Consider the following 27,247-nt stretch of genomic DNA (forward strand, 5'->3'; position numbering starts at 1 on the left):
TTGCCTCCAAGGTTTAAACTGCTTCTAACAAAAAAGAGGAAGGGAACCGCGCCCTGAATATAGAGGGAATATACAAATATACAAAAATGTATACGTACACAATGGTAGAGATGATGATTTCTTATACAATTTGACCTCAAAGAGAAAAAGAGAACATACAGGATAATAGTGTAGTATATCAAATACAGCGGATATGTGAATGAATAATTGAGAGAATCCTCACTCACATCTCTCAGAGCTAACAAGGAGCTCTGCCATTGGGGCGCGTGGACGGAACAATCCCCGTCTCAGGATATATATGGCGTGATAGGTATCTTGAACGTCTCAGATGAAATAGTATGTGAAAGAACAGAACATTCTAAATGGTGCAGTATGTACTGGTAAAATGAGTGAATAAAATAATAAGAATTCAATACTCACATTTACTAGAGCAGAACTTGCTCTAGTTTCATAGCGTAGGTGGTATTGCCCCCACCAAGGAGCCAGGTATATGTGGAAAAACAGAAAATAGTAGATGGTTCAGTATGTACTGGTAAGATCAATAAGATAAAATGATAAAAATTCAGTACTCACATATACTAGAGCAAAACTTGCTCTAGTTTCTAAAGCGTAGGTGGTATAGTCCCCACCAAGGAGCAGGATGATAACCAGGAAGTAAAAATGGAGTTAAAATATAAATAAATAAAAGGTAAATTTATTACACAAAAGTAAATAAAAATAAATGAAAATACTATATAAAAAGTCTTTGCAAAGTTCAATTAAATCCACTTTTTAAACTGCTTCTAAATGGTTTTACACTGAAGTTGCTCCTCTGAGAGCCCACCTCTCTGTATCCTTCGGCCACCCACCGTACAGTCCAGGAAAGGTTGCCTTGGCAGTAGGCGATAGTCTGAGAGCACAAACTGAGGTTCTCAGCCTGTCACTGACAGCCCATTGTGACAAATACTACATATAAGGCAAATTTCCTTGGCTCTGTGGTGGCCGAAGGAGGACTGAGGAAGGCATTGCTGATGAGCACCGGAGACCCAACTTAGGGGGTTAAACCATCCTAAAATTCTATCTCCTGAAGGTAAGATAATGCCGCCCAGGTACTCCTACAACCATTACAATTTCATAGAGATTAAGTTGTTATATTATTTTTAAGGATATTTCATATTTTTTATTTTGTGATAAATGTATCTATCTATCTATCTATCTATCTATGTATCTAGCTATCTGTGTATATATGTATAATGCATACCTCCCAACATTTTTTTATATGGACAAATAGTGACATTTTTGTTTAGTGTGATCAGCTGGAGGAAGGACCAGGAGGCTGAATTATCCCAGAATAGATGCCACCATGACCTTCTGAGTGCTAGACAATTATGATATTAAAATCAATTTAGAGTGAAAATAATTATTGCACTTAGAGAAATTAAATACATTAAACACTTTGTTTAAAGTCTCATGCTAGGAATTGTACTGTTGTGGAGTTTTGATACACTCATCTGCATGAAGCATGGCAGGCTACTAGAAAACAGGGACACTAGGGAGGACAAACAGAAATGGAGATTTAGACACATCTCCTTTTCCTCTCTTGACCACCTTTGGCCATTATAATAGTGATTTTGACACGAAGGTCATGTTTCCATTTTACGTTCTCATAATGATGGTGCAATATGTGAGCCAGATGTGGTACGGAACCCAGAGATACCCATGTTGATGACACCATAACCACAGATTTGCCACTCTTTGTAGACACCACCAATGGCTAGATCTAGATCATTTATGTTAAAGTTCCCTTTTCATTGTTTTGCATTTGAATGTGTTTATAGGTGAGTTATCTTGACCTTGGCTATGTTGAGATTGTCTCGTATACAACCCTTGGTTTGCTTCTAACTAATTTTTATGTTTGCTGCCAAACCTGATATCTTGACTTGGTTATCGTTTATCCTACGTCTCACTTTTTACTATTCAAGATTTATTCCACCTCCTGAGCTTTGCTAGTTTCACTCTTGTAGTTGACTCTTTTCTGTCTGATGCTCTGTTGGTGGTATACAGGTTATTTCCAAAGATCACTATTACATCTTTGTTTTGCTTTCTCCTTTTGGTACTTGCACTCAACGGGTCCCCTACTTGAATTTACATGATAAAATGGTGCAGCTAGAGTACTAAAGGTTAACCATCACTGGATTATTATAAGGTGATTAGGACCAGTACCCTCTATTAACCCCTTAAGGACACATGACGTGTGTGACACGTCATGATTCCCTTTTATTCCAGAAGTTTGGTCCTTAAGGGGTTAAATATGTGACACAATCTATAGGATACATTCATTTAACAGATATTTCAAAGAAATGTCAAATACTGCTTTTCAGTTTTCATGCACTCTTAAGGTCACTGTAATTTCCATCATTATTTCTTTTTAGTCTCTTTAAGGATTTCTTAACAATTCTTTCTCAGCAGTACATAGCATAAAAGGCAAAAAAAGCATCTTTTACTGTTGAATATTCCTATCTCTGAAGTCTTGTAATGGCTTTTTTGAACCTAAATAGACCCGAAGGAAAAGGAATGGTTCTGTCAGGATCTTTTTCATGTAGGGTAAGATTCCACTTCTAAGTGCTATTTTAAATATGTTGAATCTAGAGGCACTCACATCTCAATTTGAAGCTTCCTTCTGCCATACGATAAAGTAATTTTATATTCACTAAAGATGTTCAGCCTTTTCTGTGCAATTTCAGTCCACCAGTGACTGCTTTTCTGTATAATGACAGATTAGGGAGGGCGCGAGTCATGATCTTCTTTGGACTTATTTCAACATACTATATTTACCAAGATACAAAATGTAGATATAAGTGGCATAAGTATCCGGTCTTATTTTATTTTTCTTGCATATACAATAAAGTGCAAAAGTAGAATTTCAAAACTTGCCTTCTCTCCTGCCCCTCTGATATTTTTTCACAGCGGATTGAGCTGTCAGTCTTTGTTACATAGTTTATTATTGTAAATCTGATGTGACGTGTCTTAAGAAACATAAATGAAATGTATCCCAGTATACCAAGACATCTCCAAATATACGCCATATTGTGCAATCAGTATATGATCAAATACGACAACTTGGAGACCCTTTAAGCATTGTTTTTATGTATAAGTCAGCTTTTCGTTATGTTACTGTATTTGTAGCTTGTAGATGATGCATGCTGAAAAGATGTACAATACTCAAAAGCTTAAAGAGATACTGAAACTCTTTCTGGTTTGAAATCTGAGGAGCCTAGCTTAAAATAGTTTTATTCCCCCTTCTTGAAAAAAATAATCTGCCCTAAGATATTCCTGTCTTCTGGGGACCCTGCTTGAAATCTATCTGACTCTTGCTGGTTCTAAAAAAAAAAAAAAAAAATACTTTGAAATTGTATCTTTATTTTTTATCTTTCACTGTGGGTGGTCATTTATCTGCTACAAACGCTGTGGTTGTCTTGGTAGGTAGGAGATACTTTGCTTCATTCTACTCTTTTAATGTATTCTCAGTACTCTGCAGCAGACATTAGTAGATGTAGACTCTCTGAGAACATGCTCATTAGAACATGTATTATTTTTGTGAAACTACCTACTTCTGCAATTAAATTATTTTCATTTTTTTACGTTTCAAAAATGACCTTACCTGTGTTGTTCGGTGAAAGTTAACCAGAAATTTTGCATCATTGACTATATTTAGAAGGATTAACCATTGCAAAGAGCTGACCTGGATAAACTAGAAATTAAAAACAAGACGAACCAATGTTCCAGCATTCTTCATTAGGTGAACACTGCCACAGTAGATATTGCCTAGTTTGGATTGGTTCCCTGATTCATGTGGTCCGTCCTTACCAAGATGGCTTCCAGGATTGTATGTCAGCTCAGCAAACATGCGCATACATGCTTTTACTGCCACCATGAGCTGTGAATTCAGCAAGTGTCACCAGTGATACACATAATATCACTGAGATCCCCCTCTGATATGAGTCCCCTCCCTCTCCATTCTCAAACCTCCCTAAGCCTGTCTCTCTTTCAACCTATTTGTCTTTTTGCCTGAAGTACCTTCTGCTTAGCACTCAAAAAAAATATTGATAAAAATGATTGCCCTGGCACACATTGAAATTAAACACGAGAGCCTCAAGCCAAATGAAATTTCTTTAAGGGAACAATTGAGGAGGATGAAAAATCAATTCGACTTTCATTAAGGAGGAAAGAAACTTTGCACTTACGCAATTGGCTTTTCTCTAATTCTAAAAGAATCGATTTTGCTGTTTAAAATTGTAAACACATTTCATGCAACAAAACAAGTCGTCTTCAAAGAGTCTACCTTTGTTGTTTTGCAGAGTAGGATACACTAATTCTATTAATTAACATTCTTTATGTTAAATATTTTATCTATCTTACTTTGCACATGTATCAGAAGATTGAATGAGTATGACAAAAGTGAGAGTCTTTTTCCCCACAGTATTTGTTTTCTAATTAAACTCTAACCAGAGATATAGAGGGATTTGAGTTAGGCTATTGTGTATGCTCATTTCTTTTCTGTTCGATAACCTGGATTTTTTGGTACGTGTCTCTTAACAAGATTTGTCCTTGTGGGTCTGAGAGCTTTCATATTCTCTCTTGATATTTTGTTTTTAATCAACAGAGTAACAACGTGTACACAATAGCACAGCTTAAAGCAAAAGTCATCCTCAATCTATTTTCTTTCACATTGAAATATTACATACATTTTAGTGATGCATTATCCAACATGTATTCCTGGACATACAATACATACACATGTTGATGGTGTTGGAACATACTCCTAGGGGATCACCAGATCTCTGCCATGGACTTATTATAGTACAGTTTTATGCCATGCCCCAATACTTGGAGACACTCTTAAGAGACCATACAAAGGAGTCAATTAAGAAAAATTGAAAAAACGGTTTTATAATAACAAGCAATAAAGGGGAGTCTAGGGGCAGTATAATTAATTACCTATCAAATAGTGACAAGTATCAACTAACATCATGAATAAACTGTTTAAACAGAGTGGTGAAGGCTTAAAACAAGTTATAGCTCTAACATTTATCTAAGGAATGTAATAGGTGGGGTCTTCTTAGAATAAGAGGGTGAAGGGTTAGAGTCTTCTTGGAAGAGGGAGGAGCAAAGATGGCCACGTGACCAAAATGCAATGTGCCGTCTTACGATTCAGCTGAGCAGAAATAAATCCTTTCAGATGGGCAACACATGGAAAGTAATAAAATAGAGAGGGGGCTAGTAATAAAATAGAGAGGGGGATGGACATGCCATTGTCCATCCCCTAAAAATGTTGACATTGTCCACTCCCCTAAAAACCTATGGCTAGGGGTTCCCATGTCCCTAGGGCCACTTCACAATAATAAAAGCCTGCCTATCTCTCTCACTCTAATAATACTCTACTACCTGTGAAAAGAAATTATGCTCACTATCAGATGTCCTCGTTCTTCTTAAATCCTCTCTTCTTCATCCCCAGAAAAGCCACTCTCCTCATTAATTCCCGGCGTTACTATTAAAAAAGCTGAATTGCAAAAAACAAATAAAACCATTAAATCACGACGCAACACAAATAAATCCTTGTGAGCCCTGTGTATAGATAGTTCATGTATCCAGATAATTTTTAAATCAATTTCCATCTCTTAAATGATTTCTCCTCGGAGAGAAAAAAATTTATGAAATGTGGTCATGGAGTGTGTTCTCTTTTCTTTTCTCTATTTCTTTGCTCTTCAGGCACAGCTAAGATTTGAGTAACTTGATGGGATCTTATTTGCAGTGGAAACAAAAGCCATCTGGTGCCCAAATTGCAAAGCACATGCTCGATAGGGTGTTTTTAATAGATTTGGTTAGAGAATCAAAACAGTAATATGTTACATGTAATCCATGGTTTCCATATTGGATTCAAATAGCTCCTGGGATATATCATTAGTTCATGAAAATGTATTAAAATATGTTATTGTTATACAATATTGAGATTAGAAACCAATTACTGAACTAGCCTGAAGATAAAATGCACTTTGAGCAATATGTTAAATATTCATAACAAAACAGAGGGATACATCCTTGGCATTGCAACTGTTAAGGTTCCAAAACGTCTCTTCCAACTAGCCATGGGCACATATTGGAGAATAGGTTGTTGTATAGACATTGTTAATTAATAGATCTCTTTTTTGAAAGTCACCCAATAAGATACTAACATTGAAAAATAAATGTAGCAAACAGTAAAAAACACATATTGGGTTTTTTTTATGTCTCTTTAAATAGAAGATGCCACATATTATATATGAGAAAAAAAAACAAAACATTTTCTTTGTGTGAAGCAATTTCTATCAATGTCTGATTGTTAGGGACATATATGTAGTAAACGGTTTCCAATGAAGACATTTAGATCTATCTTTTATTTCTTTAACCCCTTAAGGACACATTGCATGTGTGACATGTCGTGATTCCCTTTTATGCCAGAGGTTTGGTCCTTAAGGGGTTAATGTGTTAATAATTATTGTAGAGACCAATAATAAATGTTTTCTAGTGGAATATTGGAATCATCAACTTATGTGAAAGGGACATTTGCTGCATAATCAGGTCCAACATAGACAGGTTTAAATAGATTATAACAGCGATCTGAAAAATGCTGAGTTGCTGAAATGTTTATTGGATAAGCCGTGCGCACCTTTGTTTATAATAAATTAAAGCAGATCTTTTTTTTTTTTTTTTTGCATTACAAATGCTTTCTCTTCATGTGTTGTAGTTTTGATGTGTATTGGGAAATGTCCCTTCTATACTGATCAGCTTTATCAGTAAAACCACTGACCGTGGAGGCCGGCGGAGGCAGTGTTATGTTCTTCTGGGAAATCTTGAGTCCTGTCATTTATTTGTGACACATACCACCCACCTAGAGATTGTGAGACCACATAGACCCCCTCATGCCAATGGTGGTTCCTGATAGCTGTGGCTAGTTTTAGCAGGATAATGTACCCTGCCACACTATAAAAATTGCTCAGCAATGGTTTGAAGGACATGACAAAGAGTTGCAGGTGTTGCCTTGGCCTCCAAATTCTCCAGATCTCAATCCCATTGAGCATCTGTGGGATGTGCTCGAACAACAGATGGAGGCCCCACCTTGCAACTTGCAGAACTTAAAGGATCTGCTACTAATGTCTTTGTGCCAGACACCACAGGAAACGTTCAGAGGTCTTGTGGAATCCATGCCTCGTCGCTACAGAGCTGTTTTGGCAGCACAAGGGGGGATCTAAATGATATTAGGCAGGTGGCTTTAATGTTGTGAGGTAACAGTCCCTGATGGGTTCTCTGCTGGGTATTACAGGATTAATATCCTCTGCTCCAAATTAACAAAAGTATTTAATGGTATTTTTTTAGGTAAGGAGTTTGGGCATAAGTCATTAGCTGCGACAATCACAGTCCTGTTGAAGCCTGGAAAGGATCCCGAGCAATGCGATAGCTACCACCCTGTTGCATTGCTTAATGTCGATGTAAAGTTATTTACAAAAGTTCTTGCAACCAGACTGCATACTGTTTTATCCGCACCAGTTCATCCAGATCAGACGGGGTTCATTCTAGGCAGGGAGGACAGGGATAACACACAATAGAACATCAGGCTAGGAAGAGGAATGAGCAGATGATTCTTCTATCCACAGATGCCGAGAAAGCATCGTGTTAACTGTTCATTTATACTGGCTACTTTGAATATGATGAGTTTTGGAGACAATATGCTGACGTGGTTAATGGCCTTATATCAGGGCCAGATTGGGAACAAATTCAGCCAGGGCATTGTTTTTAATCACAGTGGCCCACTACGAAGGGGGCGGGGCAGAAAGGGTGTGTTTTATCATCAATGACAAGCACGCCCTCTCTCAAAGTGAGCATGTTGGTTCAATGCTCTTCCAGGGCAGACCATGCGCAGAGCCCCGCTGAAGAACTAGCATGAGAAAAAGACCCTGTATTTGTTCTGCACAGCGCAAGCAAATTTAATAACATGCTTGCATTATGTTTCCTAGGGGTGTTTGTAGGAGTTGTAGAGAGTGTGTGTTTAGGGAATGTAGTATGTGTTTGCTTACAAGGAATCTCGTGTGTCTGTACAGGGGATCAAGAGTGTGTATGTCAGGAATGTAGTGTGTGTAACTTTTATTTATTTGTATTTTATTACATTTGGTTCCTTGCGATATGTCATCATGTCTGTGATATAGAAACCTGGTTGTGTCGTGATGACTTCTTTGCGGTATTTTTGTATTCTTAAAAAAAAAATCTCTAATAAAAACAGATACAAAAAAAATTATGATGTGACTGCTCTTGTAAATGGACACACTTAGAGGTTTATTCACTGAACTGTGAATTGCAATGGCTTAAAAACGGAATATAAAAAATAGGCAAAAAAAGCTGAGTTCAAAATATTAATTTGTTTTTTTAATGTTCTATAATTTGACTCAGCTTCTTGCTGTGTGTTTTTTAAAGAGCTGTGCCTTTGTAAAAATAAATACATTTATTTAAATAAAAAATTAAAAAAAGTCCCTTTAAAATAAAGTCTACCTTGTCTTACTGCAATTCTGAGTTCTGGGTATTATGCTGCGGAACATATTTTTAAATAACATTAATTACACAAAGCAGGGGTGTTAGTAAAGCAATGCTTTTAAACAGATGGATATTATACTTGAACAGCACAGAGCAGATGGTCCAATAATGATATAAGTTTTTTTTTTCTTATTAGGTTATAATAAGAGAGGTTCAATGGAAGAATTATTTTCAAGCCCTTTTACATTCAAATTATACAGCTAGCTTTACTCATCTATAAATTGTAGCTAAAAATCCTATTTGTTGGGTAATTGTACTTTTCTTGTTTACTAAGAGGTAATAAGGTGATGAGAACCGCCACATTATCATATATAATAGATTTAATAAATTACAGGACAGAGAAAGAATAACATTAGAAATATTCTCTCAACCAATTCTCCTGTAATCATGTGTTTTCTTCGGCCCTTATCCTTACCAATAAAATGCATGGGTGGAATTTTTAATTATGCATTTTTTCATTGGGGTTATATCTTCTTGTCTGCAGCTTTAGCAATCCATCCCAAGCAAAGACTTACTGTGGTTGTCCAATCACATACTCCACAATGCAGATCAATGAGAAGTCTTTACAAGGCAGGCCTCTTGAGTTTAGCACCACTGAGTTAAACAAGCCAGGAAGTAACAGGAACTGTGGTCTGATTGGCAGCCAGGGAGGGTGTAACAAAGTTAATTTATTAAAGTGCCAATTTCTATTGAAATCTACAGTTTTCGTAAATTGAAATAAGAGGACACACTCTTTACACATAAAGTATTTCTGTAAACTGGAGCGCTTTAGGGGTCTAAAATGTCCCTTTAAATTGACTTAGTATCTAAACTTGTAAATACATAAAATTCTGGGAAATTACCAGCTATTTCTGAAACGCTAGAACAACCTTGTCCGCTGTTGACAATCACACCACTGTCAAAGTCACCTAGCTCATAAAACAGAGGAGCTGAGGAGACAGAGACATGCACAGACAAACACACTCACACACACATCCGTATTCATTGTACAATGCATTGAAATATCATGCTTTTCTGTTTGTCGCATATGCGGTTGTATTTAATGTTATACAGAAAGTCCTACCTGTATTGATATTATTTGATCAAGTTTATAAATAAATAAGCTGCAATTAGAAAATTGGAAACATGTTTGCTACAAATATAACAAACAGGAAAGTGCTAGTAACACAATCCATTATTGCAATACTCGCTCATTAACTATGTAGGTAGAGTCTACCTAAAATCATCCTGATTTCAAATTCTTGCCGCAATCTTTTTTTTTTCAACGTGTGTCCAGGACTAGCTATCACTGTCCAATGACACCTTTCTAAAGTTGCTAAAATTTCTCTATAAAAATAGCACGATTTTAATATTGAAGCCATGGTAGCACATCACCTCCTTGCAGATGATTTATTTTAGTGTAGGTCGCTCCAAGGATAGGAAAGCAAAATAACTCTCAGAGAAACAAAATGCTGTACATTTCAGCAACACAATGTGATGGAGAGAATGTAGCCTAATACTAAGCAGCAGACAGATGCAGAAATAGAGGTTCAGGGAGAGATATTTTCTTCCCGTACACTGAGATTTTGTCACATTATTTTAACATTCTATTAATGTAATTAATTAGACACTGACGGCCTTTCTTCAATTAGATAATATTCAGCAGCAGGGATCAGATATAACCCTTAGCTTGTAGAATATGGAGTTTATTGTTTAGGATAAAAACATTTACAGCAGGGCTGTCCTATAGGTAGATCCCCATGTGTTGTAGAACTACAACTCCCATGATGCTTTGTCATTAAAGGCATTCTAAAGGCATGAAAAGCATCATGGGAGTTGCAGTTCTACAACGTCTGGGGATCTACTTATTGGGCAGCCCTGGTTTCGAGTGTAGTGCAAGTCTGAAATAAGTGACATGTAAAGGTGTCCTCTGTCCTTGACCTCTACTTTTCTTTGCTGCTCTATTTTTTTTATTTTTTTATAATTTCTTTTTATTTTATTTGCTTTAACAAAACAACAATCACAAATGTAAAAGTTCAGCTCCTTACCATATAAGGGCTGCTTTTATCATTTATACATAAAAATAATAATAATAATATTCGATCTTATTAAAATTGTTAAGATATAGAAAATTAACATTTGTCCAAAACAGTCATCGCGAGTCCCCAGCTTTGCCCGGTTTGAGATATCCTTTTTTTCCCATATATTCTTTTCCTTACACTTCTTATTATTTCTCTATTTCCTATTCTTTTTACCGAATGTATCAAATATTTGTTAGATTTCCAGTATATTTTTCCCATTTATCCCATGAATCAGAACTTTTATCTGGATATCTACTGTAGCCTTTTCCATTTTCAGTTGATACAGCCGTTGAGAACTAAGTTGAGTTAGAATAAAGTCTAGCCCACTTTTCCCGTTTTTTGCTACCACTATTTTAACAGCAATCAAAAATTGAGTTATTAAGAATCGATCTGTCTTTTTTAGTTTTGGCCAGTTTAAATGTAATAACATTGCCTGCTCCATTGTTGCTCCATTTATAACTCCCTTCTTACCCATACTTGGTGAAAATGGCACTGAATAGCAGGGGAGCAGTTGGTAGTTGAACTATCTCTTCCCCATTTCATGTTAAATTACTGTTCATTTACAGAATGAGAAATTTTGAAATCCATTGCAGGACCGGCACTTCCCTATGGAGAATCAGACATTCACCTGGGGTGTTGCAGCTCAGTAGGTTCACAAGGAGATCATACGATCCTCCTGACCAATCTGACATCCCTTACCCCAGAGTGCCTGTAGTCTGACCTCAAGCAGGGGTATATTAAAGTCATTACTCCCTACTGATATAATCAGTCTAGTGTACTGGTTCGTGAACACAAGCAGGACAAGAGGAAAATTTAACTTACAGTAGGTACAAACCACCTATTTCTGCAAAGGTAAGTAGTAGGGAAGTGGTGCTTTAATTACCTTTTTTAATAGTTAATATAAAAACATAACACACAACAAAAATATCCTCCCCGCAAACAGCTCCATCAATATATGTATGAAGTCACAAAACTTACACAGTCAGGCAAAACACGCACAAAACTCTTCTCACGCTTGAATCTACAGTCACACACAGTCACACACAAATCCCATCACATCCACTCAGGTAAAAAAAAGAGTTGAGAATACTAGAGGACGATGTAGAAGATAGAAATGAATGAAGATAAAGTGGTCATTTTTAGACACTGGGAAAGAAAGCTCAAAAAAATGGAGAAGGAAAGACTAACATTGGGAGAAACTAGACACACAAAATAGACTTAAAAAAAAATAGAATGAAAAAAAAAAAAAGGCTGAAGTGACTGTAGAACATTCGAAAGGGTAACAAACTGCATTTTTGTTTCAGAAAGTAAATCTATTTGCACCAGCCCTGTAACCCTGTAAAAAAAAGAAAATAGATAGGGATAAGGAAAAGATCCACTGCCTTGCTGTCTTTATCACATTTTACCTATGCTCCTCAAACCAACGTATGTCTCTTTTGCTGTATAATAATTATATAAGTTTGTTCAAAATCCCTATAAAATCTCAAATCGTTTGTACGTGCAGTATTTAAGCATACAATATTTTTATTATGTACAACAATGCATGTATTCTCTACATGATTATATTGATGTTTACCTTCATTTTAGGTACCTGGGGTCGGTGCGTAGGGGAATGTGGACCAGGAGGTGTCCAGGGTCGATCAGTGTGGTGCATCCATGCAGAAGGATGGGTAACTCACAATTCAAACTGCAAACCAAAGGATAAACCCGAGAGCCAGAGATCATGTTTTAAAATCTGCGACTGGCACAAAGAACTCTTCCAGTGGGAGGTTAAAGAATGGGAATTGTGTTTCCTTGTGCCCTATCCCGGCAGTGGAATAAAAATAAGGACTATGGAGTGTGTTACGGCCCAGCATGGATTACAACATAGACAGGTAGATTGCGTCGAAAAGGCAAATCGTTCCATCGCACTGAGTGAAATCTGTGAGTATTTCACGCCACGGCCTCCGACAGAACAAGTTTGTCTTGTACCTTGCCCCAGAGACTGCGTTGTTTCTGAGTTCTCGATGTGGTCAACCTGTACTAAAAGCTGTGGGAAGCAACTCCAACACAGAACACGTTCCGTCATCTCACCCGCTTTGTACGGTGGCTCTGATTGTCCCAATCTTACTGAGACAAGAACTTGTGAATTCCAGGGTATCTGTCCTTTTGGAGCAGAGGAATACACATACAGTCTTAAAGTTGGACCCTGGAGTGAATGTAGGTTGCCTCATTTAAAGGAAATTCATTTGAGTGGAAGGACCATGTTGGATTTCAGCTCTGACTCAGGAGAGAGAAGTACATTTAAACAAGAAAGTCGCACATTTCACACTTTTTCCCACAAAGATTGGAACCCAGAAATTGGTTATCAAACTAGACAAGTTCGATGTATACGGAGTGATGGGAAAAACGCCTTGCTCAGGTATGACTATTCATTTTACCTTCAGCAATATGTAACATTATTGTCGGCTTTCAAATGGAGTCGATAACATAAAACCTGTTTTCTGTCTGTATTTGAATTCAGAAAACCATAGCACACCATACTGATCATGCAAAAAGATTTTATTTATACATCAAATAGCAAAATATAGCACAAATAAAGGGCATGGTGCAAATAAAATTGTCACTATATATAGTGGGGAAAAAAGGCTATCCGAAAGATACAAAACTACAAACAGAATCAAATATGCATTAATCATAAACCCATAAATGTTGCTTACAGAACACTGACCAGGGTTTGGAGATCTCAACCCCAGTATGTATTTAAGCAGCATTAGCAAGGTTTCGGTTGGTTAGATGTAATTCTTTAACCAGAGTTCTTTTTTTTGTGAGAACAGTTTTACAGGTTTTAGATGAATTCACGTTTCAAATAAATGTTAAAAAAAACAAATATCGAGTTATAAAGAGGAGATCCGTTGCACGGTGGTACATTTAGTTATAACACTGCGGGCAGGAAAATGGTTGATCAAGACACCCTGATTAGAAAACGTACTATTATCCTGTTAAATTATATGATAAAAACTAATGCAATTACACTCACTGTCAGATTTAAGGGCGAACTCCCTATGCGCATAATCCAAGCTGGCTATTTTCTAATTTTGTTTTGTTTTATATTTTGTTTGTTTTCTGGTGAAAGTCAATTTGTTCACAGGATTGTATTCGTAGCGTGTTTACTTTAGTTCAGTAATGTTTAGCCTTTGTACCACAACTGCTTTCAAATTGCATATTCCGTGATGTTCAGCCAACCTTGTCTGGCTGAGCATTGTAGGAATTGTAATTAGGAAACATCTGGGAAGCAAAGTTTTGGCGGTATTGCTTTAGTACAGAAAGACAGAGAGAGTTCTTTTATTTTATTCAAGTCACCAGTAACTGTCTCGGGAGGATGCAATGCCTTGATTACTATGTTATTCCTGGTCGTCGTACATAAACACTATAATGAAAATAACAGCACAGAGCAAATATCAGTCTATGATAATTCACAGATTCAATCTGCTCTGCCTTGTATTTTGGAATTTGAGTTTCACCTCATTATGCTGGTCCTTGCTACAATAAAAGGTTTCTAGATGAAAAGACAACCTATCATTCTGCTGCTTCGTGTAGCCACTGTGAGAGCGGATGTTTTTCTAAGTGAGTTTTGAAAGGAACAATGGATAAAATTCTCCGTGAATTACTTGTGAATAAGAATATTTCACGGTAAATTGGAATTCTAATTGGAAAAACTCTTAAACCAAGGCGCTGCTATTTGTTTCACCTTTTGCATTTTTATTGAATATTCCCCACACTTTATTGTTTAGTCAGTAAGCTCATATTAATCATTCTTCTCCGGCGTTCATGTTTAAAAACAAATGCTTCTCAATCCTTAAAGAACAATGATATTTCATGCTGTAATCCCAAAACACCCCAAACCAGAAAGGCAGATTCTGGTTATTTGTCATTAATAATGCTATACAACCCTGCCGACAAGCTGTTATTTGGAATCAGAGCGACAGTTAATCATAAAGTCACAGAACACGCTGGAATAATCTGTAGGTCTTCATTATATTAGTGCTCCTGTGATGGTTCCTTCTCAGTGGTGGAACTACTGATGGTGCAGCCGCTGTGGCTTCACTGGGGCCCACAGGTGTTGGGGCCCATCGGGTAACAAATCCACTTAGTTTAAACCAGGCCTGTCCAACCTGCGGCCCCCCAGATGTTGCCAAACTGCAACTCCCATGATTCTTTCAATGAAGCAGATAGCCAGGGAATCATGGGAGTTGTAGTTCAGCAACATCTGGGGGCCACAGGTTGGACAGCCCTGGTTTAAACCCTATAGGCAGGTAGATGTGATAAGGTGCCTGGTCAGGTGCTACGACCCTTTGCAGCATGACCAAGCTCCTTTAATGTTGGCAGCCAGTGCTGGAAGGAAGTGACTACCTGTCACTTCCTCCCAGCTTACAGACCATGTGTGCTGCAAGGATGTAGGAGGCACAGAAAGGAAGGAGGAAGAGCACTGCAGACAGAGAGCCTGAACAGGCGCAGACTTCCTTCGACCACAGCTAGCCAAGAAGACATTCTCCTGCACCCAAAAAGTATGGAAGCAGAGAGGTAGCTAAAAATATGTAAATTGAGATTTGTGTGTGTCAGTGTATATGTGTATATGTGTGTGTGTCAGTGTGGGTATATGTGTGTTATTGTGGACATATAAGTGTGTCATATGTATGTGTTTATCTGTGTGTTAATGTGTATCTGTGCCACTGTGTGTGTATGGCTGCATATGTATATGAGCAAAGATCCCAGCATTCAGAGTCAAACATCAATACTACATGCAAACACACAACTCCAATCAAACACCAACACTACATACAATTAAGCACTCACTACATACAAACACAATCAAATACCAACACTATATACAAACAAACCTCTTGTATTAAAACACCAACATTATATCCAAACACACCCCGGCATTCAAACACCAAAACTATACCCAAATACACCCCTTCATTCAAACAGGAACCCTATATACAAACACATCCCCACATTCCTGCACACTACACACAAATGCAGCCCTTCATTCAAACATGAGCAATATATACCAACACACCCCTGCATTCAAACACATTACACACAACTACGCCACTGCTTTCAAGTGGCAACAGTACATACAAACCCAACTGCATTCAAATGCCAACACTACACACAAATAGACACCTATGTTCACACACAATACTCCATACAAAACAGGCTTACATTCAGACTTACAAACACTGTCCACTAAAAATAAACCTGCAAAGATGGGCAAACCTGCAAAGATGTGAATTGTCCAGTGGCAATGCATCATGGGAGATGTATGACAGATGGGAACCTACCTTTTGGCCACTCTTGCGCTGGGGGGGGGACAAAATAATTTCTTGCACAAGGGCCCACCCTTTATTAGTTCTGTCACTGCTCCTCTTACTGTCTGTTCTGTCATCCATACTCATTGTATATGATATAATGCTGCTGATATACACTGCTAAGGGTCTCCCTAAAGGGGGACATTACATTTTGAATGAGTTAATTTTTGCTATAACAATGACTGAAAAGAAATGAATGAACAGATACTATGAACATCCTATTTATTTATTTCATACAAATATATATATATATTTATGAATTTAAAAATGTTCTTCTCTCTTCATATATACAGTCCAATGGACAAATGATATTGACTAATACAGTGCTGAGCTGTGAGGCCCTTAGAGGAAGCCTTCAGGGTTGCCGCTATCTCCATTTTAAAGCGGCACTGTCATGCCGAATCACGTTTTTTTTAACCCCCCCTCCCGCCTCTACTACATCCAATTGACCCCCTAGTCACCCCCAAATACCCCTATGCCCCCCAGATTACCTATTTTTTAATCTTCTGCCCCGATCTATATTCAGGGCGCCGCCATCTTTGTGTGGGTAGGTGAAGTCCCTGTGGGACACGTCATCTGCCCACACTAGACAGACTGTGAGATTCCCGCACATGCCTAGTGAAACACCTGGACTTGCAAACGGGAATTTCCTCTATTCATTCATTCATCAGACAGACGAATGAATGAATAGAAAAAATCAGACGAACAAACAAACACTGTGTATCAGTGTTCGTTTGCTCGTTCAGTTTATTACAAGGAGGGAGCTACCGGCGTGCAGATCCCTCCTTGTAATATGTACAGATAGAAGCGGCAGGGAGCAGTGCTCCCCACCACTTCATAAGGCCCCCATGTCCCCCCCTCACTCTATGGGGGTCAATATGACCCCCATAATAGCACAAGGGAGATTAAAATCTCCCCAATGCCCCTACTCGCTATACCGTGAGTAGGGGCATGTCTACTAAACAGTGAGCAGCTTGTGGCCGGGGTGGGGGCCGGGCGGGAGGACGGTAGGTCCCCCCCTCCATTCTTATCTAGGGCCCCCACCCACCGCTCAGGGGTGGGGGCCGGGGGGAGGACAGTAGGTCCCCCCCTCTCTTTATTTAGGGCCCCCACCTACCGCTCAGGGGTGGGAGCTGCTGGGGAGGACGGTAGGTCCCCCCCCACCATTCTTATCTAGGGCCCCCACCCACTGCTCAGGGGTGGGGGCCGGGTGGAGGACAGTAGGTCCCCCTCTCTCTTTATTTAGGGCCCCCAACCACCGCTCAGGGGTGGGGGCCAGGGGTGGAGGACAGTAGGTCGCCCCCCCTTATTGTTTTTTTAGGGTCCCCACCCACCGCTCAGGGGTGGGGGCAGGGGGGAGGACGGTAGGTCCCCCCACCATTCTTATCTAGGGCCCCCACCCACCGCTCAGGGGTGGGGGCCAGGGGGGAGGACAGTGGGTCCCCCCCATCTTTATTTAGGGCCCCCACACACTGCTCAGGGGTGGGGGCCAGGGGGAGAGGACAGTAGGTCCCCCCCTATCTTTATTTAGGGCCCCCACCCACCACTTGTTATTTAGGGGGCCCCCACCAGCCGCGCGGGGGGGGTGGAGGTTATAAGGTTGTTGTTTTTTTGCTTTTTGTTTTTTACAGTGAGCAGCCTGCTCACTGCTTACTAGACATGTCCCTACTCGCGGTATAGCGAGTAGGGGCATATTATTTACTAATACTAAGTAATCTTTACTTAGTATTAGTAAATGTGGCTGAAAGACCAATTTAGGTCTTTCAGCCTTTTAGTAGATAGCTCCCTAATACCGTGGGAATTAGGGAGTTATCTACTAAGCGGCTGCAAGATGCAGCCACAGCAATGAATAGGATCGGAGTTTCATTCATTAGAATGAAATTGCGATCCGAACAACGTGCCGAATTGCGTTCTAAAAGAAATGAACATACTGTTCTCATTCAGTTAGAACGCAATTCGGCAGTTTCGTCTAAAATGACAGGAAGCATCGTGGGAAGGAAAGCTAGGGATCATGGGAAAATTGCTCTGACCAGCGGAAATGAAGCACACTTTGCTCCTCCGCTGGTCAGAGCTGGTCAAGCGGAGGAATCCTCCATAAGACAAAGAGTCCCTACTTTGTCTTATGATTTTAAAGAAAACTAAAGGAGACAGGAAGAAAAGAATAACAGATCCTGAGAGGATAGGTAAGTTCGGCATGACAGTGCTGCTTTAATTCAGACCTCTCCCAAAATTGCTGTAGTGGGTGCGGTGCTGAGCAGACAGAATTAATACGATTCTGTCTACTCAGCTCTGCTGCTGGCATAGCACTGGGTGCGGTACTGTACATGGCAGCTGCTGGCCGACTTTCACTTTCACGCTTTTTTTTCACACAATCCACACAATCTGAAACTGTTGTGTCTTACAGCATCTGTATCCAGGATAATATGCCCATTCAATACCAGTCGTGTATTATTCCCAAAGACTGCGAGGTAATGCAATGGTCAGCGTGGAGTGCTTGCTCTAAGACCTGCCAATCTATGGACCAGGCCCCCGGATTTAGAAGCAGGAGTCGGGGTATGAAATCCATAGCCATGGGAGGAGGCAGGCAGTGCCCGGAACTAACAGAAAGTGAAGCATGTGACATAAAATCCGACAGCTTACCACCATGCCCTCGGTAAGTTTGTATTGTTACTGCATGGAATTCATTTGTTGTAAACCACATACATGTGAATGTGTTTGGCTGTTTCATATTTTTCCAGTTAGTATGTACTGCCAAACTTTAACAATCCACATAGTTTATAGTGTATTCATTTGTTTTTGCAATATATTTTAAATTACAATGGTAAGTAGATCCTCAGTTTCAAATAATTATTTTAAATAATACAAATTAATTACATATTATTAAATATTAAATATTGAAATATTTAAATAATTAAATATTAAATTCTGAATTTTTTTGTTTTTGAGTCTAAATCGTAAAATGCCGACCTGCATTGCTCAGGTACCTGGCATGTGACAAATAACAGTGGGGTTTAGCATATTGCATATTCCTATGGGATGTGATCTTGTATATCTCCTGCTGGTCTGTAACCCTACCTGGTAATATGTAAATAGATACACCACAAAGTGCTCCTCAGTATGATCCACAAATTCATTGACTGGCTTTCAAATTACTGTCTGGAACCATGCAGTTAATTGATACCTGTCTACTGGGCGACAGGGAGCCCTGTCTGTATTTGAAACCTATACTCATTCAACTTATGAAGCTTGCAGTAAAGCGGTGATATTTTTAATCAGAAACATAATTTGACATTCAGCTTTATTTCCTGTTTACCACATTTTAATTTACTCTAATAAAAAAGAGATCCACATCACGTGTTTTAAATGAATAATAATCATAAAAAAAAGGTTTTGTTTTTTCAATGATTCATAATGATAAAAAGTCCAGTTTTTATTTTCCAGGTGAACTTATGGACACAGTTAAGTCCATGGGGGAGATTTATCAAAGTGTCACGTTCTGAAAAATGGTTCAAGTATCCATAAGGCAGCCCTGGCAGCCCTGTGCAGCCAAAGACCCTTACGCTGACCCTTCAAGTACAGAAAGGGGGACAATTACCATGGAAACCAGTGGAACCAGCAGGCATATTTCACAACTCCTCACTTTTCATATCTTTTACCACTTTTCAGAACGTGACACTGTGATAAATCTCCATGTAATCATTTTATACAGGTCACATAGAAAGCTGTCTTATTGAATTGCAAAAATAGTTGTTAGATAATTACTACTGTCTGCTTAATATCAGCAATTTATTGATCAGTTAGAGAAAAGCAAGCACATTTTACAAGTTAAAACACAGTATTTAGTTCTGTTAACACATTTCCTCAAGTCATATTTTTTATGTATATCGTACTTTACCTTTTATCGCAGTAGTGCAATTGTATAAGGTATAATATTTTTTGACAAAGTGCACATAAATACAATATGGTGGAACAATTACTTTTGCAACTTTTAGTCCACCCATCATTATTTTTTTTCTGATTATTCTTTTTATTTGTAACTGGTTAGTACATGCTTCCCATAGTTTATTGCTGTGAAGTCCACATTGATGTCAAATTGTGCGTGTTTGTGTTTTTGAGTCTCGTTGTTGCAATTTGTAGCTGTCAAGTTCAGTAGCTGAAAATGTAGACTTGTAAATACAGATGGGTTAATTTTGTTCTTTTGTCTACAATTCTAAAAAATAACATAAAATGACAAGTTTATTTAATATTTCTTAAATCATTCTCTGTTTGCCATTATGCAAAATAATAGAACCTTTTAGCTGTCACACATACTTTTCCAGCTTTCAAACACAATCGTTTCCTCTCTCTCTATAGTAATCTAAGTGGATTTTACTGTTCTAAAAACTAATGTTCCTTAAGTATCTAATAAAGCATCGTATCCACTCCATTAAACAGAATAGTCTACAATGTAACGATTGTTTCTTTTAAGTAGAAAAACGTACTGAGAGATAAAATGAAAAATATATAATGTGTTTTCTGATTACAAATGAAAAGCTATTGTTTAAGAAAATTTGTGGAAATTCATATATAATCACTCAGCAAGAGAAAGCTTAAAGTTTCTTGAATGATGGTTCTGAATATCAAGTAACCAGCAGCCATTCTTTGAAAGAATGCATTGGGGGGATATGAAGTTGGAGCTAGCAGCTTCTACTGCATTATGGCGGATACAAAGGACCAAGGTTTTATATTAAGCTTAATGAAGCTTACACAAATGAAAAGGCTAAGTGGGAACACTTGATATGGAGGACATACAATAATAAGATTTATGGGCGTAAGGAAGAAGAAATTGTCATTCGTATGGCTGTTTTCCATTCTATGACTGATGGTTAATGATGTTTGTTATTTTTGGTGGTGAATTGATGATGCTCCAAGCTTGATCATAACACCATTTTTTGGGGGAACCGTAGAAGTTGAATAGTGGTGTTTTGTAGATTCTACATACATATTTCTCATGAAACCTCTGCCAGGGTTGACAAAATTTGGCATGTTTAGCAAACTTGTGTACGGTGAGTGAATTTGGCTTGGCTGAACCATATTTCTAAAAACAGAGAATTTGTCAAATTTGATTGGAATGTTGGTATGGCTTGACAGAATTTTGGTATTTTGAGATTTGAGATTTGGATTTGGAAACTGAATCAGAAGAACAAAAAGGGTGCACAAAATATAATATGATGTATATATTTTGCAGTGTACTGATAGGTGCATTTTTCCACGATTTGGTTCACTGATTGAGTAAGAAAAAGTAACTAACAGCCGGAAAAACAGAAACAGAAGAAACAAAATCTTTATTTATATGTTATATATTTCCTAAATATATAATATATAAACATAGATAATGTTGCTGGTCCTTATTTTTTGTCTGTCTGTTGGTCACTTCTCGCTTGACATTTAGTGACAGTCCCACATTACGTAGTCACATATTAGGTAGCTACATAGCTGAATATTCCTTCTTGACCCCAGAATGGCAGTCAGATATCTCCCTGGATTAGTAGGGTAATAGAAGCTATTTCTTTTATTTTCATTTATTTTGGGCTTTAGGGTGATGGTGATTTGAAGTGTTCTAGATTCAATTTTGATTTAAGGATTTAGACACTGAGTGGAGATAAGGGGCGGGGGGGGGGCTCTTGGAGTTTATTAAATATAGTAAGTCTGTACAAGTTGGCACGCTGACAGATCTTTTAAGGAGTTATCAGTGGGGGTACCCTCTATCTATGTTTCGGTGCTCGTAATTGCTGGAACAATATCAATTCGATAGCACCCTGCTGTTAACAGTCTATCCTAATAAGTGCCAGCATAGCCTATTCTGCTAAGTTTGGGTTTATGCAATTGAGTCACTCTATCGGCAGTGTTTAGCTTAGCTTTGCAGAGACTTTCCGTACGAATCTCTCTGCTAGATATTGCCTAGAGATACTGCCTATCGAGGTGGACTTATTTATGCTCTGCCTCTCTCTATTTGCATTAAATACTATATCCTTTTGCTCATAGGAGTTTAGGTCATAGGACCATTCTGCCAATTTTACCTTACAGACTTATTACTGAGTGGAGATCTTTAGGATCGTTCTGTTACAGATGAGATTACTGTGAGACATATAGGATGTGCTAATTTTAAGCCGTTATAAAAGTGTCTTTGAGGACCTTTGTGGTCCTTCTCTACTAGTGCAACTTTTCCATTGTGTGGTTTCCCTCTACACCCCCCCCTTTTTCTTCCCTGTCTTTTAATATTTATTAGACATAACTTGCAATATATGTCCAAGCACTAATAAAAGTATACCTTATCAATAAGCATTGGCTTTGTGAAGGTATCGTCTTATATAGTATCCTTCACATTACACTTTATTTCTTGCACATTATTTTATTTGGGATTTAAAATGTATATACTGGTAATTTTGCTCTATTCATAGGTGTTACTCCTATACTTTTGGTTCCCTTAGGGAACAGATATTTTGAGAATTCAATGTTGTTTACTGTTTATGTGCTGCAGAAAAACACAAGGAGGAGTCCAGGGCAAAAGATTCAAACTACATTCATTATAGACAATGTGGATTCATTTTATTTGTTAAAATTAGTTTTTTTATAAATTAAAAAAAATAAAAACATGATGAGTTTCTAGCTCTTGTGATGTAAGTAGTAAAGGCAGGTGGAAAAACCTAAACCAGAGTCTCTCTTGACCTCTCAAAAAAAGGATGTGTATAGAGATAGGGTGCAGAGTCCAGGGAGATCCTCAAGGATATTCGGATCTGAAATGAGACGCACACAGAGAGGGACTGTGTCGTGCACTAATTTAGATGTTAAGCTGAGGATAAAAAGGAGAACTTTACTTATAATATGTAGAACTGCCTCTAAGCTATTCCGTATTAATTATGCCTCAGTTTGCACAAACACAATGTAGGGAACTTGCATAATAACCCTAACAAAGAGTACATAGGAACACTGCTAAATCCAACAATGAAATAAACTCTTTCTTGTAACAGCTTATTGTTACTTGTTTTGTATGTTTTAACCAGACAACCTTGCTGTTGTCTTGCATTGCTCATTCTCCCCACGATTTACTTCACTATTATAAAATTCACAACGTTTGACGATGTTAAATAAATAAATAGTGCACTTTTCCAACCTCTTTATCTAAAATATAAAAAAATATCGAATGAGCCGTATCTCCACCTCGCTATGTTATAGTTTCATTTTTTTTTTCTCCATCTGTATTCTGGAGATAAACTCAAGGGTATTTTGCAATTGAGAATTGGATTAGATGCCTGTTTCTTAAGTATTATTCATAATGGTAGTGTCTATTAAGTGGTAATGTTTTCTGCATTCACAAACAAACCACAGGGATCTCCAGCAGTTTACTTGAGCAAAATAATGAAGTCTGAGCTCTCCTAGTGACAGGAGGTCATAATTTTCTTTCCATTATTAGCTAAACAACCAGAGAGAAAATCAGCAGCCTGTCCCAATGCAATATCGAGAAGCAAATGCCATGATATTAGAATCCGAGATTACTGTTTTCAGCAGACTTATTGCCAGATACAGTTGAATTGCAGAGCACAGCTTCCTATAATTATTGTAAATATCATTTATTTTCTTAAATCTTTGATTTTTGTGGGTCATGTTGACTGAAATTAAATGTGTGTTTAATCCCACTGTGCTTTGTATAAACCTTTTCATGGCCGGTTGCAAAGTCTTTCCGATCGCAAGTGCTGGTTTGTAAAGGGTTTGCAGGGGTTCCGAGATTTCAAAGGTAAGAGGTCAAGGTCATGTAATTGCTATTTAGTCTCCTGGCACCATCCAAAATACTTTACAGAGTTTTAATGCCCCTATTGATGGCAAGGAATGTCATGCCATTTCACTGCTAGCAGGGCTTTACCCAAGCAGGCACCACAAATAGATGCTGATATCAATCATTACTGTTTAATTTGCTAACAGCAAGACCACCTGTAATTTATAACAAGTGCGTGTAACTATGGGATTTTTCATGTAAGTCTGCCGCTTTTAATGTTTTCCCTTTTGCTTCCCTAATCATCAGTTCGGAAGGAAGTATAAGACATTACGTAGGCAACTAGAAGTGGGAAATCCACACATATGAATATTTAAAGGGTTAATCGAATCCTTATTTTATAATACCCTATTGGGCATTAGCATCTTGTCCAGCCACTTTTTTTTTATTTCCAGCCCTTGCTGACTTCCTTCTGAAGTCAGCAAGGGCCACATGCAGTTCAATCAATTGGGCGGTTTTGCTGGCTCAGAGTGAATGCGCATTTCCTGAGATGGTGAAAGGAGGGCAGACGGAGTGGTGAAAGGAAGGGATTATAGATTAAAAAGAAAACAAATGCTCAATTCAAGTGGAGAGAGGCGGGAGGAACTGCACAGCGGTAAGGAGGAAGGGAGGTAGGTGAGACAGAGCTTCCCCTTGCAGGCACAATAGACATATATTTTGCACAGAATTAACATTTGACAGCGTCTGACACACTCACTCCCGGCAACAAGGGCAAATATTTCTGAACATGCAGCATTTCTAGCACTAATTATTTCCAAATGATTCGATACTGATAAAAAACAAATGATTTATTGTTTATTTGTAAAGAAATCATTGGAATTTTTTTCTTACAATATCACATCAGTTGAAAAGCTTAATAATGGAAATTGCATTTATAGTCAGAGAAAGGCAAATATAAATGATATTGAGGTTATAACTTTGGGTTCTATCAGAGCTGATCAGCTGATAAAATAATGCTGGTGGTGTGAAACAGCAGGGGAATGATGTCCATTTTAACCATATGTAAGCAGTCATGCCGAAGATGAGGTAAATGTTCTCCCGCATTACTATAAGGTGACACATTTGGACCATTGTTCTATTATAAGCCTATAACACAACTTGTGGCCATTTGCCAGGATGCCACTGGGGCCACCACATTCTCTATTTATGAAATTCAAAAACAGATACTATTCTGGGACAAAATGCAAAATAAAATACAATCTCAAAAGAAACAAAAAGAATGTCTCTCACACGCATTACTTTTGACCCAGAATATTCACCTGTTTTACCTTGATAAATAAGGTCCCAATTGTTATAGTGTTCTGTTTTTCCTGGTAGACGTAGGGTTAGCAAGATGGAAATGTTTTCTAGATTCTAAAGTTAAACCATCTATCCTGTGAATGTCAGATGTGTTAATTAAGGGAAACTTGTGATAAAAATATGTATCTCCCTAAATGCCAACGCTTATCTCTACGGTGAAGTGTCTGGATGCCTGATCTTTGTGTTCCGGAGATTTTGATAGAATAAATATTGTTCCATAGCCCACCTGCTGAGTGACGGTGCCATTCAATGCCGAAATAAACAGCTTCCCCTCTTGCCACGAGCCAGATTTAGCAAACATTTTAAAACCGTAGAAAAGAGGCTAGAGACAAAGTCATCACTAACAAGACATTTAACTTAAGTCTCTCATTTTCTCTACTTTTACCTGCACTTTCACAGCTGGTAGTGTAGAACAGTCAGGTAGGAAAAATGCTATTTTTAAGGTATTACAGCTGAGACATACAATTTATCTTGATACTCTTCTGAGTCTCTTCAAAGTTTAGTATTTGTATGCAACTGGATTGGTCAGTGTCTATCACTAAAAAAGGTACTTGTGTCTGTTCCGTTAATAATTTTATGCTGCCACAGAATCTTCCTTATAGCTTACCATCCCCACAATGCACCCAGAATAAATTAGCTAATTGTGCATTTGGCATACTGCCCGAAATATTATAATACAATATTACACATGGCATGTGTGGGTTTTCCACGTCGGCCCAAGTAATTTTTAGGGTCACCATGGAAGATAAGATATTCTATACTTGTAACTCTGGCAAGTATGCTTTACAGTGCACCTGTGTCGCAGGTAATATACAATGTCGCTTATTACTCTACATGATACATTTCATATCCACTCTATTTAAATGCCATTGGAGAAGGAAATCTCACTGCTCTCTTCTTTGTAATACACACTATTTTTGCCGATATTTATTCACGAGAAAAACAAACAAGAAAACCATTATGGGATAATATTGATGACCAGTGTCTCAGGGACAATACCTATCTTAGCCTGCTCTACTCTCCCCATTACTGGCCAATCAGTTGTTTTTAACCTGCAAAAAACATGGGAATAAGTTGCTCAGTGAAGATTGCACTTCAATACTGCAGACTCTTAATTATTTTTATCAAGTGCCAAATCTGGGGTGTCTTTGCGGTGCTGCTCACACGGCATGTTTGAAATATAATTTGCATGAATGCAATCAAACTGATGGCATGTGGATAATGACATGCTACAAGGAAAAGTCCCATAATAAAACTCATCCAAGCATGTCTAACTGTAACCTGTTCAATTGCCCCTGATGATAAAAAAAATTACTAATGGTAGATTGAGGAGCATCTTGTGCTAATTAGTCACCCTATTTATCAAACATTAATGGTACTTAATGTGGACATGTCATCTCGAAGCGTATTTGGGTGACAAAGTCTTCTTCACATCTCTAGTGAAATGTAATCAATAGTTTGAGCAGGCAAACTCCGTGGAAAATGTACCGATTAAATACCTGAAGGTTTCTTCACCCTGGTGACCACTGGATATAGTGGTTGGTGAGTACAGTCGTAGGTTGAGCATTGCCGGGGATTGTAATTCAACTTCCTAGAGTTGTGCCATCTTTACTGTATTAATCATGAAGTGTAAGTAGGTCACCATTCTTCCTGCAGCCATTTTGTTACCAATTTGTGCTAGTGTTTTTAATATTTCTATAAAATTATATTAATATTATATTTCTATATACACACAAAAAAAAGACACACATAACATAAGAAACATATAGTGGGTGGCGCACACTGTGAGAAAATACCAGCAATACACAATGAAATGGTGGGTATAACACGTATAAGATGGTATAGATACCCTTATGTATATTCTTTATCAGATATAGCTGTCAAAGATGGTGGGTGACATAGGGTAATATAGTTTTATCAATATATAAAGTGCAGATGCAGGATATGTACAAACATCTCACTCACATGTTACAGAGCCTGTGGAACACTGCCTTAGGCAAACCAGCGTGGATAAGATGAATTTCGATGGGTATGTCCTCCCCCATATATAAGAGAATATGAGAAAATTCCAAATTAAAAAAACATCAATTTATTTAAAAAAATACATAAAAATTCTTACATCA

General features: G+C 38.0%; 1 protein-coding gene across 1 annotated transcript in view; it reads left to right on the forward strand.

The window, feature by feature from the left end:
• Positions 1–27,247, forward strand: part of THSD7B (thrombospondin type 1 domain containing 7B) — a 366,207-nt gene that overhangs the window by 92,924 nt on the left and 246,036 nt on the right. The window contains exons 4-5 of the mRNA XM_063429372.1: positions 12,249–13,062; positions 18,420–18,668. Of these exons, the coding sequence (XP_063285442.1) occupies positions 12,249–13,062; positions 18,420–18,668 (1,063 nt within the window). The remainder of the gene's footprint in view (positions 1–12,248; positions 13,063–18,419; positions 18,669–27,247) is intronic.

Source organism: Pelobates fuscus, chromosome 8 (genome assembly GCF_036172605.1).
Source record: "Pelobates fuscus isolate aPelFus1 chromosome 8, aPelFus1.pri, whole genome shotgun sequence".
NCBI lineage: Eukaryota > Metazoa > Chordata > Amphibia > Anura > Pelobatidae > Pelobates > Pelobates fuscus.